Genomic DNA, 15,488 nt, shown 5'->3' with positions numbered 1-15,488 from the left:
CTATCGCGGGCGTTACATCCCAAAATCTCCCGTGATAGGTGAAAATCCAAGTAGAAACAGTACTGTACTGTATATATTTTTTATCATTTTTATAATTTGTATATATATATATTTTTATTATAAATGCTAAACAATGCCATACACTCGCCTCCTGGGTTTCGTTTTCCATACAGTATATGCGATTCTTTGTTTACTCATCTACGGTACATTACGTATTTTCCTTTAATATATTTAATTAATATGTTATATAGTTGATTTTTAGTTTATAAATTTTTAGGCGTGAAAATGCTTATTTTACTACAGAAATAATTAAAATCTAAAAAAACATAAACCTCTATCGGCCGCAGAAACCCACGATATATGATGAGTTTGCTACATAAATTTACATATATTAGCCAGAAAAATCTGCGATGTACTGAGTGCGCGATAGGTGAACCGCGATGTACCCAGTGAGCGATAGGTGAACAGCAATATGGCGAAGGATTCCTGTATATCTAGAGAAAAATGGTATGGGGTTATTGTTATAGAGCAGTTTGTGAAACCCTTAAAATGTGATCAACTTAACTCTCCCCGAAAAATCCACATATTTAGAGATGGAATAACAACTAGAAACAACTGTAGTTCTGGGTTATGTAAATATAGAGGAAATAGAGAGGAAATTGTGTAAAATAAAACTCATGTTTCAATAAGGTAAAACTGCAGATAGAAAGTTTTCAGTTCGAATTAGCTACCAGCTTCGCGTATTTCTTAGTAGAATTAACTACTCCTAGGTTAGTTCTATGGATACACATGGCCTTGTGGCTAGAACAGTGGACTCGCGGTCGAAGGATTGCGTGTTCGAATCTCAGACCGGGCGATGCGTGTGTTTATGAGCGAAAATACCTAAGCTCCATGAGGCTCCGTCAGAAGGTAATGGCGAACTTCTGCTAACTCTTTCGCTACAACTTTCTCTTACTCTTTCCTCCTGCATCTAGCAGCTCACCTGCGACGGACCGGCGTCCCGTCCAGGTGGGGAACCTATACGCCAATTAAACTGGGAAACCGGCCCTTATGAGCTAGGTATGGCTCGAGAATGAACAAGCAACATTAGATCTATAAAATTTACCTTTAGAACAAATCAGAAACCTGTTGGTAAGGTTTGTTTGACTTCTGATGTTATTACCACTTGCCATATTTCTAGGTTTCAACACGTTAATGGTAAATATTCTGTCATTAGGCATGTGTTTCTAGAAATGCATATATAGATGTGTATGAGCGACTATACGCTGTATATAAGTATGAGTATGTCTATTTATACGTATATTTATATATATGTGTGCGTATGTGCTTGTTTACACATATAACACACATACATATATCTGTGCATGTGTCAATATGTGTGCGTGTGCTTGCGTATATGCATGTGTATTAATACCTTTAACTAGACATGCCAAATTCGGGCCTTTCAGATACTCCAGATTTTATGTATGGATTATATTTTTAAAATATTATTTTATTGTTAATTGCATATCTAAGCATGAACAAGAATGTAGTCAACCTCGATATCTCATGTCGGCTGAAATGAAGTCAAAAATTTATATGAAATTTAAAGGAACCGCTTTGTCTGTACGACTTTGTTAACATCGTTGCCAGTTTTCCCCTATACATATTGTATGCTATGATTTAAAAGTAATATACCACACAAGAAAAAGAGAAATATATGTTGTTTTTTAACTTGTCTCATTTAACGTCTAAATGTGTGTGTGTATGCATATACTTCAGCCGAAACCGAAATTTGAAATTGCTGTGTCTTCGTAAATATTAAAAGTGAACTTTTCACTGTTTAATCTTACTCCTAAACTTCATTTTCAGAACCGAATAGAAAATTGTCCCAAAAGACTTATCTTCTCTACACAGTAGGAATCTACACCTCATAGGACATATCTACATGTACGTAAGTTATTTTTTCTCTTTAATCAAATATTTTTAATGATAATACTTTGTTTGCATGCCTATGACTCCAATCAATACTAATTTCTAGTTAAATATGAAAAATAAATAATGTGAAAAAACTACTGTGATTTCCAATGTTATTAAATTCTGTTACACTGATTTGGCACCCCTTATAAGAATGTTTTTACATTATAGTACCTATTTAGGATACGAATCGCTAACCTTCCTATCGAAACAAGAGAGGATTGAGATGTTTGCTTCTCAATCACGTTATTCTAGAGTCCTTTCACAGTACTGCATCGTTGGTTTTATACCACAATCTCAAATTAATCAATACCTTTGAGTAAGATATGGTTGGTGAAAACACTTGAAGCCCATCGTTCGTCTTTATGCATGTCTACATATTTGACCTTTAAATAGTTTAATATTTATAAGTGAAGGACGTAAACAGTGAAGAAAAATGACGATCTATGAAGGAAGAATTGGTCACACAGACACAACCTAGCCATTTATGATATCAGAAATGCAGTGACACAGGAACAAGCTTTTTGGAAACAGAATACAGCGACGCTAATTTTCACAATTTGTAGCAGAAGTAAAATAAAAGAATAAATGAAAAGCTAGTAAAAATGAAAATACAAATATTCAATAAGTGTATATGAAGAGAAATCCTCCATCCTTCATTTAAATCAGTACATTTCTACCCTCTTTTAAACACACATACACACTCTCACTCTTTTCTCTCTCTTTCTCTCTGTCTCTGTTTCCCCCCCTCTCTCTCTCTCTCTCTCTCTATATATATATATATATATATATATATATATATATATATATATATGAGACAGTTATTTTGACAGATAAATTCCGCTATTTACATATCGAAATCTCTTTCTTTTGTTCTCCTTTCTATCAATATCAATATATATTTGTGTGTATATATATACATATATATATATATATATATATATATATATATATATATATATATATATATATATATATATATATATATATATATATATATATATATATATATATCTGTCTTTGGTTTGCAATGTTTCAAGTCTCTCCATCAATTACAATATGACCACTTTGATTGAACAGAAACAAAAATTTTAATATTTCTAATTTATTGCTGATATCATTATTAATATACCCAATAGACACAATAATATCCTACATAACTAGATGTGGCAGATTGCTCACACATGTGTGCGCGCGCGCGCTGGTATGTATGTATGTATGTATGTATGTGTGTATGTATGTGTGTATGTATGTATGTATGCGTGCATGCATGCATGCATGTATATATGGATGGATGTATGTAGCAGATATATAATTGAATTTGTAAAATCGTAATTTCGGCAACTTAATTTTAGTTCTTCCTATTATCGGTATAGTTACGACCAATTGTAATATACGACGGATTAAATAGTTTATAAGGTATTTAACTGGGTCACGGCATGGTCTGAACTGCAAGCCACCTCCGTATCCAATAGATAAAATATTGAATAGATGGATAATATATGCAATAATGTGTAATGCTAATTCGACTAAGTAGAGCAGCCAATCTATACACATGGGTTCAGTGTTTTAAGACATTTTAAAACGATTTGTATTACACCTTACATATTATTTCAAGGCGGCGAGATGGCAGAATCATTAGCAAGCCGGGCGAAATGCTTCGCTGTATTTCGTCTGTTTCTACGTTCTAAGTTCAAATTCTGCCGAGGTCGACTTAGCCTTTCATCCTTTCGGGGGTCGATCTAATCGACTGCCGCCGCCAAATTATTTCGGGTCTTGTACCTAGAGTAGAAAAAATTATTTTAACGAGATATGTTATCGCGTCAATGATGATCCTAGTTTAAACTTATCACTACATGATACTGCAACAGATATATTTATTCCATCTATGCCTTTATGTAGTATATGCTGCCATTTTCTTTGAATATTTAACATGTGAAAATCTTGGGATCAAGGAACTTCCGCGCATATCGTTCCTAAAACTTGATTATTGCTTAATATTACCCTACCCAGGCTGAATGAAAGTAAAGCTGACTCTGGTAGGATCTGGAATTAGAACGCAGGAATCCGTAACTCGATATCACAAAGCCGTCTGGTGGATGCCCACACGTTTCTGTCAATCCACTGCGTTGCAGTTAATCTAAATTAATATTGTTCCATTAAAACAACACACAACAGAATTTTCTCAGACATGGAAACTAAAAAAAATAATTCAATAGTTTCTTGCAAAATATTGTTATGGAAATCAACGTCCAAGTAACTACTGCTGTATCCAACGGAAGTCTGCAGTATCAGAAAGGGAGTAGAATGATATTATTATTGCTTCAGCTTTGTTCATGTAACATACATGGTGCGATAATATATGCTTCATCAAATATTCGGAGTTAGAGAAATTATAGAATCATGAGATGCTGTGTACCATATAGATAATAGAATATCGCCTCTGCATTATGTTGACACGGAAGATGTTTTGTTGTTATTCTTCAGTATTTACTGTTCTTTGCCTTTTTGCATAGAAAGATATGTTGATATTTATACAATATCTTGGCCATTTTTTGTTCTCCTTTTCATATCTCTACTATTTGATCATATAATAAAAGGAGCATTATTATTATTATTATCATTATTATTGTTGTTGTTGTTGTTGTTGTTGTTGTTGTTGTTGTTGTTGTCGTTATTATTATTATTGAGGTTGATGTGAGTATTGTGGTTGTCGCTATCATCGCCATCGTTGTTGTTGTTGATGTTGTTCTTATTAAGTGGTTATCGGAATCAGCAGAGCGTCGGGCAAAATCATTGAGGTAATTGTTCTACCTCTCAGTGTACTGAGCTTAAATCCTGCCGATGTCAACCTTGCCTTTCATCGTTCCGAATGGAATAAAATATAGTATCAGCCAAGTAGTCGAGACGATGATATTGAATAAGCACTTCTTTCAAAATTGTTAAAGTTATGTTGAAATTAAAAACGATTATAGCAGGGATGAAAATTAGCAGAATCATAAGATTATCGGACAGAAACCTTTAGGTATTTCTTCAGGCTCATAGGGATCAAAGGAAAATGGGGTCGAATTTGCCTTTCGTCATTTTATCGATAAAACTACTACCAGCACTTTTCATTAGCATGCTGGACGAAATGCTTAGCGGTATTTTGCCCATCGTTGTCTTCTGGGTCCACATTCTGCCGAGGTCTACTTCTCTTTTTATCCTTTTGGCGTCGATAAAATAAGTACCAGTACTGGTGTCGCTGTAATCCAGTGGTTCTCTTCCCACCGAATTTCAGGCCTTGTGCCTATACTGGAATGAATTATTATTATTTTTGTTGTTGCTATTATTATTATTTCTACTATTACTATTATTATTGCGGTTGTTGTTACTACTACTAATACTACTACTACTTATATTATTTCTGTTATTGTTTTTCATCCTTATTGTGCCTGTTACAATTATCAACACATCCTTATTACAATATATATATTTTTTTTTTTTTGCTATTATTCTTCTTTTCTATTTCCAACGAATTTTCCTCTGTAGTACCGTGCTTGTTTAACTACATCTCAGGCATGCATACTATTGGTGTCGGCATGTTTTTTTTCTGTTTTGTGACAAAGCAAGAGAGAGAGAGAGAGAGAAAGAGAGAGAGAGAGAGAGAGAGAGAGAGAGAATGAAAGTAGATTGAAAGAAAAAGAGAGAGTTAGAGTGTCTCTTTGAAGTAATCAATTTATTGAATCAACTCGATATGTTTTATTCTTTACACAGTAATGTTATTTTTTCAGTCATGTGAATACATGACATCTGTAATTTGTTTTCTCCGTATTGTAATCACATATAACTTTACCAATGTTTTGGAACCTCTAGTTTATTGTCACTAGCAATGTCTCTGAATTGCCAGAATCAGCTGTGTATCGTGAAAAGGTGTTTTGCAGCATCTATGATCAGAGATACATATATCGTCAGCCATCAAGGGGCATGCTCAACTGGTTATGGTCAAGTAACTAACAAATCTGTGGTATTGAGCAAAATAATTACTGTGGCCCTATATGCCAGGACACATCATGTTCATGATAAGTCTTCCAATCAAGATGAGAAGTCATGAGAGGCACTGCCTTTTACTACACCAGAGCATTTATTATCATTATTAATTTTACGATTTTTATTGTTATTATAGTATTATTAAGATATAATCTTAAAAATATAAATAATGATGTGAATATTTTCAATCAGCGTCTACTTAATGGATGCTGCTTATTAAAGACGCAACATCAGTAACCACAAGATTGCTAAGCAAATTAAAAAAAAAAGAGGATCAACATTAACTTCATTTAAAATATGATATTTATAACATGAATTTTCATATTCTAATTACAAATCATGCAACATCGGTTTCGAAATGCACATACGATCATAGATCGAAAGGTATCGATTCAAAAGTTGACAGGGGCAATTTAAGTCCTCCAGAACTCAACGGGAATTTTAAGATCCGACTGCCAATTATGTCCAAGCGAAACACTTGAAATATTACTAGGAAAATGCAACTAAGTAAGTAAGCGGAACGAACTATGGGGGAATTGCAATCGTATAATATAAAGAACATTTTGAATTATAACAGGAAGCAATTATAATTTCTGAATTCCTAAATAAGGTTTTATGTCAAAATATATTTTTGTATGTTTATATCTTTATGCGTGTATACACACACACACACACACACACACACACACACACACACACACACACACACACACACATACTTACATACATACATACATACATACATACGTATAGGTTTGGCAGTTATTACCTCCGCTCGAGCCAAGGCGGAAGTATTGTTTTCAGTCGTGTTTGCTTTTTGTCCGTGGACAAGATATTTCAAGAACTGCTGGACGGATTCCAATGGAAGTTTCTGCGATGTTTGGCCTCGTGACTGGCACCAGGTGATTAGATTTTGTGATCGATCCGGTACCGGAGAAGGATTCTGGATTATTTGTTACATTTACTTTCCTTTACATGAAATATTACGATCTTACCTTGACGTTCAAGTCTTTCTCATATTATCTCCCTTGAAAATACGCTCATGGTTTCCACGTTTCCAAAGTTCTATTTTCGTTTCTGTATTCTTAATTTTACTCGCGTGTTTATCATAGTAGAAACTGATGGAAAAATAAAATCAAACTACATAAACAAACGGCAACAAAACCGTTCAGAAATTAAATAACACTAACATATTCAGTTAAAATAAATTTAATTTATCCTCTACAGGCAGAGCAATCTTGAGTTCATGAATAGCTTTGTCTGCGACCCCAAATTACCCGGTCACCGTAGATGACTACGAGGTGTATTGGCTAGGCCTTATTGTCTGAAAGTTTATGTATTCATTTCACAACGATTCTAAAACACAGTACCTCTTCCACACACATGTACACACACTCACTCACTCACGCGCATATATATTATTATGCTTCTATTATTCTATCAGTTATTCGTTTTTTGTTTGTTTATTTTGCGCCTAATGTTTTTAGGTTAGTGTTTGCAGCAGCCAAGCAGTCATGTTGGTTCTTCTGATGCACTTCTTGTCCTTCGTGCTGCTGTTGTAATCACCGTAATTCAATTTTTGTCCCTGCGTGCGTTATAATTTCCTCACTTCTTCCAGCACCTTCAGTTAACATGTGTGTAATATAATTCATTGAAACGTTTATGTAAAACCTTTCACAGAGACAAATACTGTAGGGCCTGTAAGGATAGGAACTACTGTAAATGTAGAGCACAAGAGTGTAATCATAAATATTATAAAAGCTGAACTTCCAGAAGCTGAACTCTCATCGGATTGTCATGATCGAACAATTATTTACATTGGATGAATTTGTGTATGTAATAGAACAGGTACATAAAAGAACAGGAAAGGGAGTGTTTAAGTGGAGTGTTTTTCCTGTGTTTACGGAACCGTCTTGTTTGAATCGCATTCATCAAAGTAACAATTCACTTGGTAGAATATAACGAAATATCTTATGCGCACTAAATAATCACAAACTAAATGCTAATTTGGTAAAGGAAACCAAAAGTTGTCCACCATGTAATGACATATGCAGATGACTTCAAATAACTAGTCTTGTTTAATATCAAAGTTGAAAATCAAACATATGATGAGTGAATACAATTGTGGAGATAATTGTTTTAACCTTTAATCCCGGTATATTCTAGAATAATCTGCCAAGTTTATTTATATGTTGCATTCTGTATTGATATAAGAAGTTTTGTAGCATTATTTTCTCCGAAGCAATACATTAAGCAATTATCTTTGCTATTCTTGAGACTGTCTTAGCGATTTAATATCAAACTTATATAAACTTTACTCGCCCACCTTAGTAACAAGTTTTGAAAGTTCTAATAAATTGCAATAAAAGTTTCTTAATTTCGTTTTTAATCTACTTTCTAAGTACATTTTTTAAACATGTACTCTTGATAACGTTTGAAGCAGTTGATATGTGTTCATGTGTGAGTGCGCCTTTTATGTTATGTGATTGGGATAAATTCCTTTTGTTCATGAAAATAAAGGAAAATTTTGTGCGGGAGAAAATATGTTGGTACAAACCTTATTGTAGTCAATTCAGAAAATCCAACAATAAGTTAGGAAAAAAAAAGATATGATTCTGACAATGATGTGAAGAGGATGTTGTGAACTTTTTGCCTTTCCTTAAACAAAAACGAGAAGTCACTTGTTCAGTGTTATCAAAATGTATAACGACGATATATTTTGACTCAACTCTTACTGCTATTTGGGAACAAAATGAAGAAACTTTTCTTATCTTCATAACGGATTAAGTGTACTATGAACGTTATTCAAAAACGGATTGGAATGAACATGCATCATATTGTCATTTCTAGAACATTTTAGCTGGGTACTGTCGAATAATATTGTGTTGATAGTACAGAAAGCGAAGTTGGTAGAATTTGATTTCATAGCCTCTGTCCAGTCTGGACTCCAAATTCGAAATTAAATACGCAAAGTCATTCCACTGTTTCTAATAACCTGCGTTCTTCGAAGTGAAAAATGAATAATAAGAATAGTCCGTATGGAAGGAAACTCCTTATGTAATATTGATCCAGAATAGGATTCCGTTGAAATCTTGATTTTCTATATGGTCTTACAGACAGAGAGTGAACAGCCAGATCCCATAGAAAGATAAACAACAGAGACGAAGAACTCACTAAAATACACACACACGTAACCTAAAATCATGGTATTATTGTGAAAAACGCATGGAATAGAAACAAAGAGGCTATGTGAAAAATCATGTTCTTATTTGTCTATTTTTAAAATTATTAATTTTGGTCGGAAACAAGTTTTGTCGTTTCACAAAAGTTCTAATAAGCTTGTATTATTCATGTGTACAGACCTGTAAATTTAACATTTTGTATAAAACAAAATGCATCAAAATAAATAAATAGAATGATAGTTGGTCGAATTGTTGTAGAATTTAATATGAACATTTTTTCTTAAAGAAGCCTAATTTCAAATACTTTATTTCCCAGGGAGTCATTTTTATTAGACTCTAAATTATTTGTTGGAAGTTAGAAAGTTATAGAAGTATTTATGCATTATTTAAATTATTTGAGTGTTTTCCGGTATATCGTTTCAGTTTTCTAGCATAAATTTCAATGGTTATTTATGTCTAATGAATATAGACATTGAGTTATTAATATTTCTATTCGCTTTCTCCTGTGTGAGATAGGCACATAAGCAGAAATAGTACTTCGACTCTGAATTATTTATATTATTCAGAGACATCTCTCTGCATAAAAACATATCGATGGCTAATTTAAATTTTATTGCGTCAAGTCCAATTTATTGTTTATTCACTTTTCTCAACTTCACTCAAGTATGAATATAGATATCTCAACAACAGTGTATATAGTTTCTTTTTAAGATATTGCAAATTAAAGATATAAATAAGGTTCAGAAATTTTGAAACGGTGTTATTAAAAAGATCGGTTTGATTGAACTCAAGCAATTATTAATGCTATTTGTATAACTCATACGAAACAAATAGCACATATGCTACAACTCATACCATATACTCTAGCAGTTATCCAATAAGGTATACCTTATAAAACACGAAATATACAATAACTTACACTATATAAACAATGGTAATAATATATAGTGTAAACAAGAAGACATACTATAATACATATGATATACAATAAACTGTACAATATGAACTGGTACACACGCTATATATATATGTGTGTGCGTGTGTGTGCGTGTGTGTGTGCATTATGTATGTATATTATGTATATTGTCTTAAGAGTGTCATTACGCTAGACCATTAATAATAAACACACGTAGTGGTTCATTATCACTTCTTCGTTGTTGGTCAATTGGTTAATAGAACTAAACTGTACACCAACAGTCTGTTGTTCTACTTCTATGAAGTTAACTGGATAAAATGCTTTATTATTTACATTTGTTATTCGGGTTTACAAGTAAGAGAGCCTTCATGATATATCATTACGCAGTGAATAACTAGCAGTTAGGTTTTTCCGTGATATAACCTATCTGTATTCTTAATAAACATTTGTATTAAATAAAGATTTGGACTCTAGACACTAATTTGTTGCTAATAACATTTTTGTAAAGTCAGAAATACAATGAGCCGTCTGAAAACGCTGTACTTTTTTGTTGTTTCTGATAGGGCAAATGCATCTCCTAAAAGAAAGACGGGAATCAGTTGTTAGGTATTGTTTTTTAAATAGGCTCCCAAAACATACATACGTACTTACATACATACATACATACATACATACATATGTTAAATTTACAAAGGTAAGTTTGACTGTATTTTATATGGAAAGAAATGCTAATATGAAGATGAACTCCATTCCAAACAGTGCGTATGGGAAGATTTGAGCGCAACACAGAAAACCAACTGATCTTCTATTAATGCATTTCACATGTGATTTATATTTACTGTTATATGGGCTGATTCATCAAAGAAATAATGTCTTCCTGCAAATAATTCGCTTCTATTTACGAGTAATAAGGTAACGGTACCGTGTTCAGGAGCGCGATATCCTACCAAAGACGGTTTCTATTCCTTCACCTAAATGCTGTATCATCTGTATTCCATCTGCAAACAGTAACAGCCAGGGTTACCTGGAAAACTTTCTTCTGCACATGTAGTTTCTCAAATTATATATTTATCTCGATGATTTGATATTGTCGCTATACCTTCATTCCGTCGTCATAATTATTCAGTATATTTTTTCAATTTTCTAGTCTCTTTTTCAAACATTTTCTTGTAGTTTGACACCTCGCTGAAATATAACTATTAATCTGAAATACTGCTTCCGTTAATATTTATCATTAAGATATAAATTTTTGAAGATGAAAGTATATTTCGAAATTTATGACGTGAATTATATTTGGACCCATTAAGATAATATCTCATAAATTATCGATGGCTTCACTTATCACTATTTTTACTGAAATAAATATGATTTTTCTATATTACAACGGTGCCTAATACCAGTTTATTGAAGAAGACAGTTTGTCGGAAATACACATTTTCAGTAATCAGATTTGCACTATTTGTGACAAGTCGTTTCTCAATTTAAAACATCGCTTCCCATTGTATTTAATTTGAATTAGATTTAAAATTCAATGTTTTCAATTTTGTGAAGTTCAATTCACAAAATGTTCTGGCATTTTAGAACTTCTGGGTGGATATGGTCATCCATCTTATGGAGTTTGAATTCTGCCTTATTTTAGAACGCGCGATAGGATGTTTTAGTTTTGAGTTTCATGGCTGACAGATCTGAAAAATCAATAGTCACATAAACATCCTACCTACCCTTGTAATTAATCCTTGTAAAATAGTTATGAATCCCATAAATGTCAACTAGATCTGCCAAATGTAAAACCGCCCTTGGGCTATATATAATTTTACGTTGAACGATGGAATTACGTAATGTTCATACATTTATCAAGAAACGTATATTGTTATGCAGTATGAAGCCATGTCGAAGAGTTAACTTGTAAAGTGCTAATTTTATAATAAATGAATCGATATGAAGCAAGAATAGTTAAAATCAAAGTCAAATAATATAAATAATATAGCAGCTCTCTTAATTACGTCTTGCAATTATTCTTGACTAATTGTATTTCAGTTATAATTCTGCAATATTTCGTATGATCTGATGCTGTAATAACATCATGAAAAGGTAAAACGCTTTGACAGTGAAAAAAACTGCGGAATGTTATGTCAGCAATCACAGATATATCAGCCTATTATTCCTCTTTAAATGAACATCAATACTGCTCTGAAAGGTCATAGCTCCAATATTATTCCATTGCCACTTCATGCCATAGCTTTCATATATGATATACGTGTAACATTCCACATTTGAAGTATTCAATTGAAATATACCAACCCCATACGGAACATCGGATGGACGTGTTGACGGAGTGATATGCCAGCTGATATCAATCGTCAGCTGTGTCGAGGTGAATGGCTGAGCAAATGCAAGAAAGGGCGAACACAATATAGGTCGTGGTGAGGTGAGAGGTTGTGCCAGATAAGTGAGTAATTATCCGTCATATGACGTCACGTGGCATAGCCCCTCAACCTCTCGGCGAACACTAACTTCTCTACGAGATCTACAAAGGTGCCCAATTCCTGCAGTTACGGACTCCCGGAATTATTGCAAACAGTGATCGACGTCATTCTGAACAATGATAATATCAGACAATAATGTTCATTGGTAACAACATATAAGTGCATACACACGTACATACGAACATATAAACATAAATGCAGACACATACACACGCGCTCACACATTTATATATATATATATATATATATATATATATATATATATGCGCGTGTGTGTGTATGTGTGAAAGTATATATATGTATATCATATATATATATATATATATATATATATATATATATATATATATATATATATATATATATAATGTATCTATATACGTATATGTATATACATGTATATAAATATATGTAGTATCCGTACACATATAAATATATATATATACATAAATATATACATATATATACATACATATGTATATCTATAATATATATATATATATGTAATATATATATATATATATATATATATATATATATATATATATATATACATACACATAGTTGGAATTTACAAAATAAAACAAACAAAACCAAAGACAAAGCCGGATGTGTAAACAACAAACATGTATTAGTTTAACGCTCGGGAAGTGAGAAAGTCTTTTACGTTTCGAGCCTACGCTCTTCTACAGAAAGGAACACAGAAATAAACAGAGAGAAAAAAATAAAAGCTTTTGTGGAAAACGATCAATCATGGCAAATGATGTCTATTTCGATATTGTCAATATGTATGAGTTTTCATGTCTTTGCATATGAATACGTATGCCTATATGTGTTTATGAGTGCATCTTTAATATGTCTACTATATAGATTTCTATACATGTGTAAATATACATACATATATATACATTTGTGTGTGTGTGTGTGTGTGTGTGTGTGTGTGTGTGTGTGTGTGTGTGTGTAAATATATGTAGTATACATACTACACATATAAATATGCACTCATATACACATATAATCATACATGATCATACACAAAGACATGGACACTCATGCATATTGAAAACATCAAAATTCAGAGAGTCAGAGAGAGAGAGAGAGAGAGACAGAGAGACAGAGAGAGAGTCAGAGTGAGAGAGAGAGCGAGAGTCAGATATACTATAATGAAAAAGATTGAGATTGTAATGTGGATAATTGAATTCCTAAATACATATAATTGCTGCATTCATATGATATCAACATACTTTGAGAAATATTACTTAATATAATTCTTAATATAGTTGTAAAATTATTGTATATCCTACATAAGATAGATAGAAATGTGACTGTTATATATATATATATCCAGATATATTTACCGACGAGGTAATGGTTTGATTTTCACACATATATATATATATATATATATATATATATATATATATATATATATATATATATATATATATATATATATATATATATATATATATATATATATATATAACTATATATATATATAACAAAAATCCGTTTAATATATACCTCTTCGTACATTTCTTCAACGAAACGAAAACCTTATGTACTTGTTTTTATCTCGTCATTTTATCTCGTTTTATCTCGTCATTTTTATGCAATCTTTCTTATATAACTTTACCGCTTCGCAATTAAAGGTGTGTTGAACAAAATATCAAAGAAAATAATGATCACTAGCATCGGCAAATAAAAACGTTTGAATCCTTATTAAAGTGATATAAGACAATTTGCCACGGGGAAGTAGAGACAACAGACGTTTTATCTCTTCATACAGCGACTTGTCAAAAGTCCTAAATCTCCTTTTCACTTCCGCATGCAAGCTTATACGACATTGTGAATTTAATATATATATACAAAACTTGTATATAACGGACTCGTCTATTCTTCACATTCTTGTGAAAACTTTGATCGTGTCTCTACAAATTACTTAAACTTCTAAAAATAAAGTGATAGTTCCACTCAGTATGAATTATTATGTTCTCTCACTTCACAATGAAATTTTCAGCTTTGCACTGCAAAGTCCAATATTTCACGTTCTTCACTAATTCAACTTCGAGTTATTTTAAACTATGAAAATAATTTCCCTTTCAGAAAGAGATGTATCTATAATATTTTATTTTAATGTTATTTCACTTCTAAACTGCATTTGATGTAATTGCAATTAACATTGTAAGATCACATTTACAGCCTTGAGCCTCGTCTGAAGAAGGCAATATGATGATTTGTTTTAAATCACCTACTGTGTAACATAAACAGTAAAAAAAATCAGTCAAACAGCTACGGGTACTTCTTTAGATAACTTTAAAGTATTTTTTCTGCAAATGAAATCACGTCAGAGTCAACTTTTCTTTTCATCCCGCGGGTTTTTGATGGAGTAGATTTAATCCTCTGCCTGTAATTAATGGTAATATATGATTATAAGTATCTTGATGTTTCATATTTTGATGATTTTATTAAATTCATTCAGTTGTTAAACAAATAAATCTTGGAATTAAATGGTTTTGATTTACTGTCAGGTGACTTTTGGCCAACCTTGTGTAGCTGAATGTGTCAGATCATGTAACGACAGAATGAATGCTGTTTGTATGAAAATGGTAGACATAACACTTGTGCTAGGCTAAGTCATTCGCTATAAAAATGCAGCAAATTAAACTAGTGTGCACAAAGGTTAAATTAATATTTACTGCTGAATTTAATTGCTCTAACATTTCTGGGAAGATATTCCCACGTAAAGTCTAACTAGATTCTACAAATATCACGGTACTTGCTAACTTTCAACTGGAAAATTTTACGATTGTGAGAGCATACTAAAGATGTCACGAACGAGCACAAAGAGATTAAAACAGCTATTTCTTTCAGCTCTGGGAAAGTAATATTTCTTGAAATAGCATCTTCGATAAGCGG

The 15,488-nt window shown here is 32.3% G+C and overlaps 1 protein-coding gene across 2 annotated transcripts in view; it reads left to right on the top strand.

Annotated features, from left to right (window-relative positions):
- LOC106870937 (uncharacterized) overlaps positions 1-15,488 on the top strand; it is a 99,329-nt gene that overhangs the window by 40,519 nt on the left and 43,322 nt on the right. Inside the window, exon 2 of one of the 2 annotated variants that reach the window (XM_014917180.3) lies at positions 1,852-1,929. In XM_014917180.3, the coding sequence (XP_014772666.1) occupies positions 1,928-1,929 (2 nt within the window). In that variant the 5' untranslated portion in view covers positions 1,852-1,927. Of the gene's footprint in view, positions 1-1,851; positions 1,934-15,488 lie in introns of both variants that reach the window. The other variant, XM_014917181.3, reaches the window with a different exon arrangement.

The sequence above is a fragment of the Octopus bimaculoides genome, chromosome 12 (genome assembly GCF_046866305.1).
Source record: "Octopus bimaculoides isolate indiv1 chromosome 12, ASM4686630v1, whole genome shotgun sequence".
Lineage (NCBI taxonomy): Eukaryota > Metazoa > Mollusca > Cephalopoda > Octopoda > Octopodidae > Octopus > Octopus bimaculoides.
This window is presented reverse-complemented; position numbering and strand designations above follow the sequence as displayed.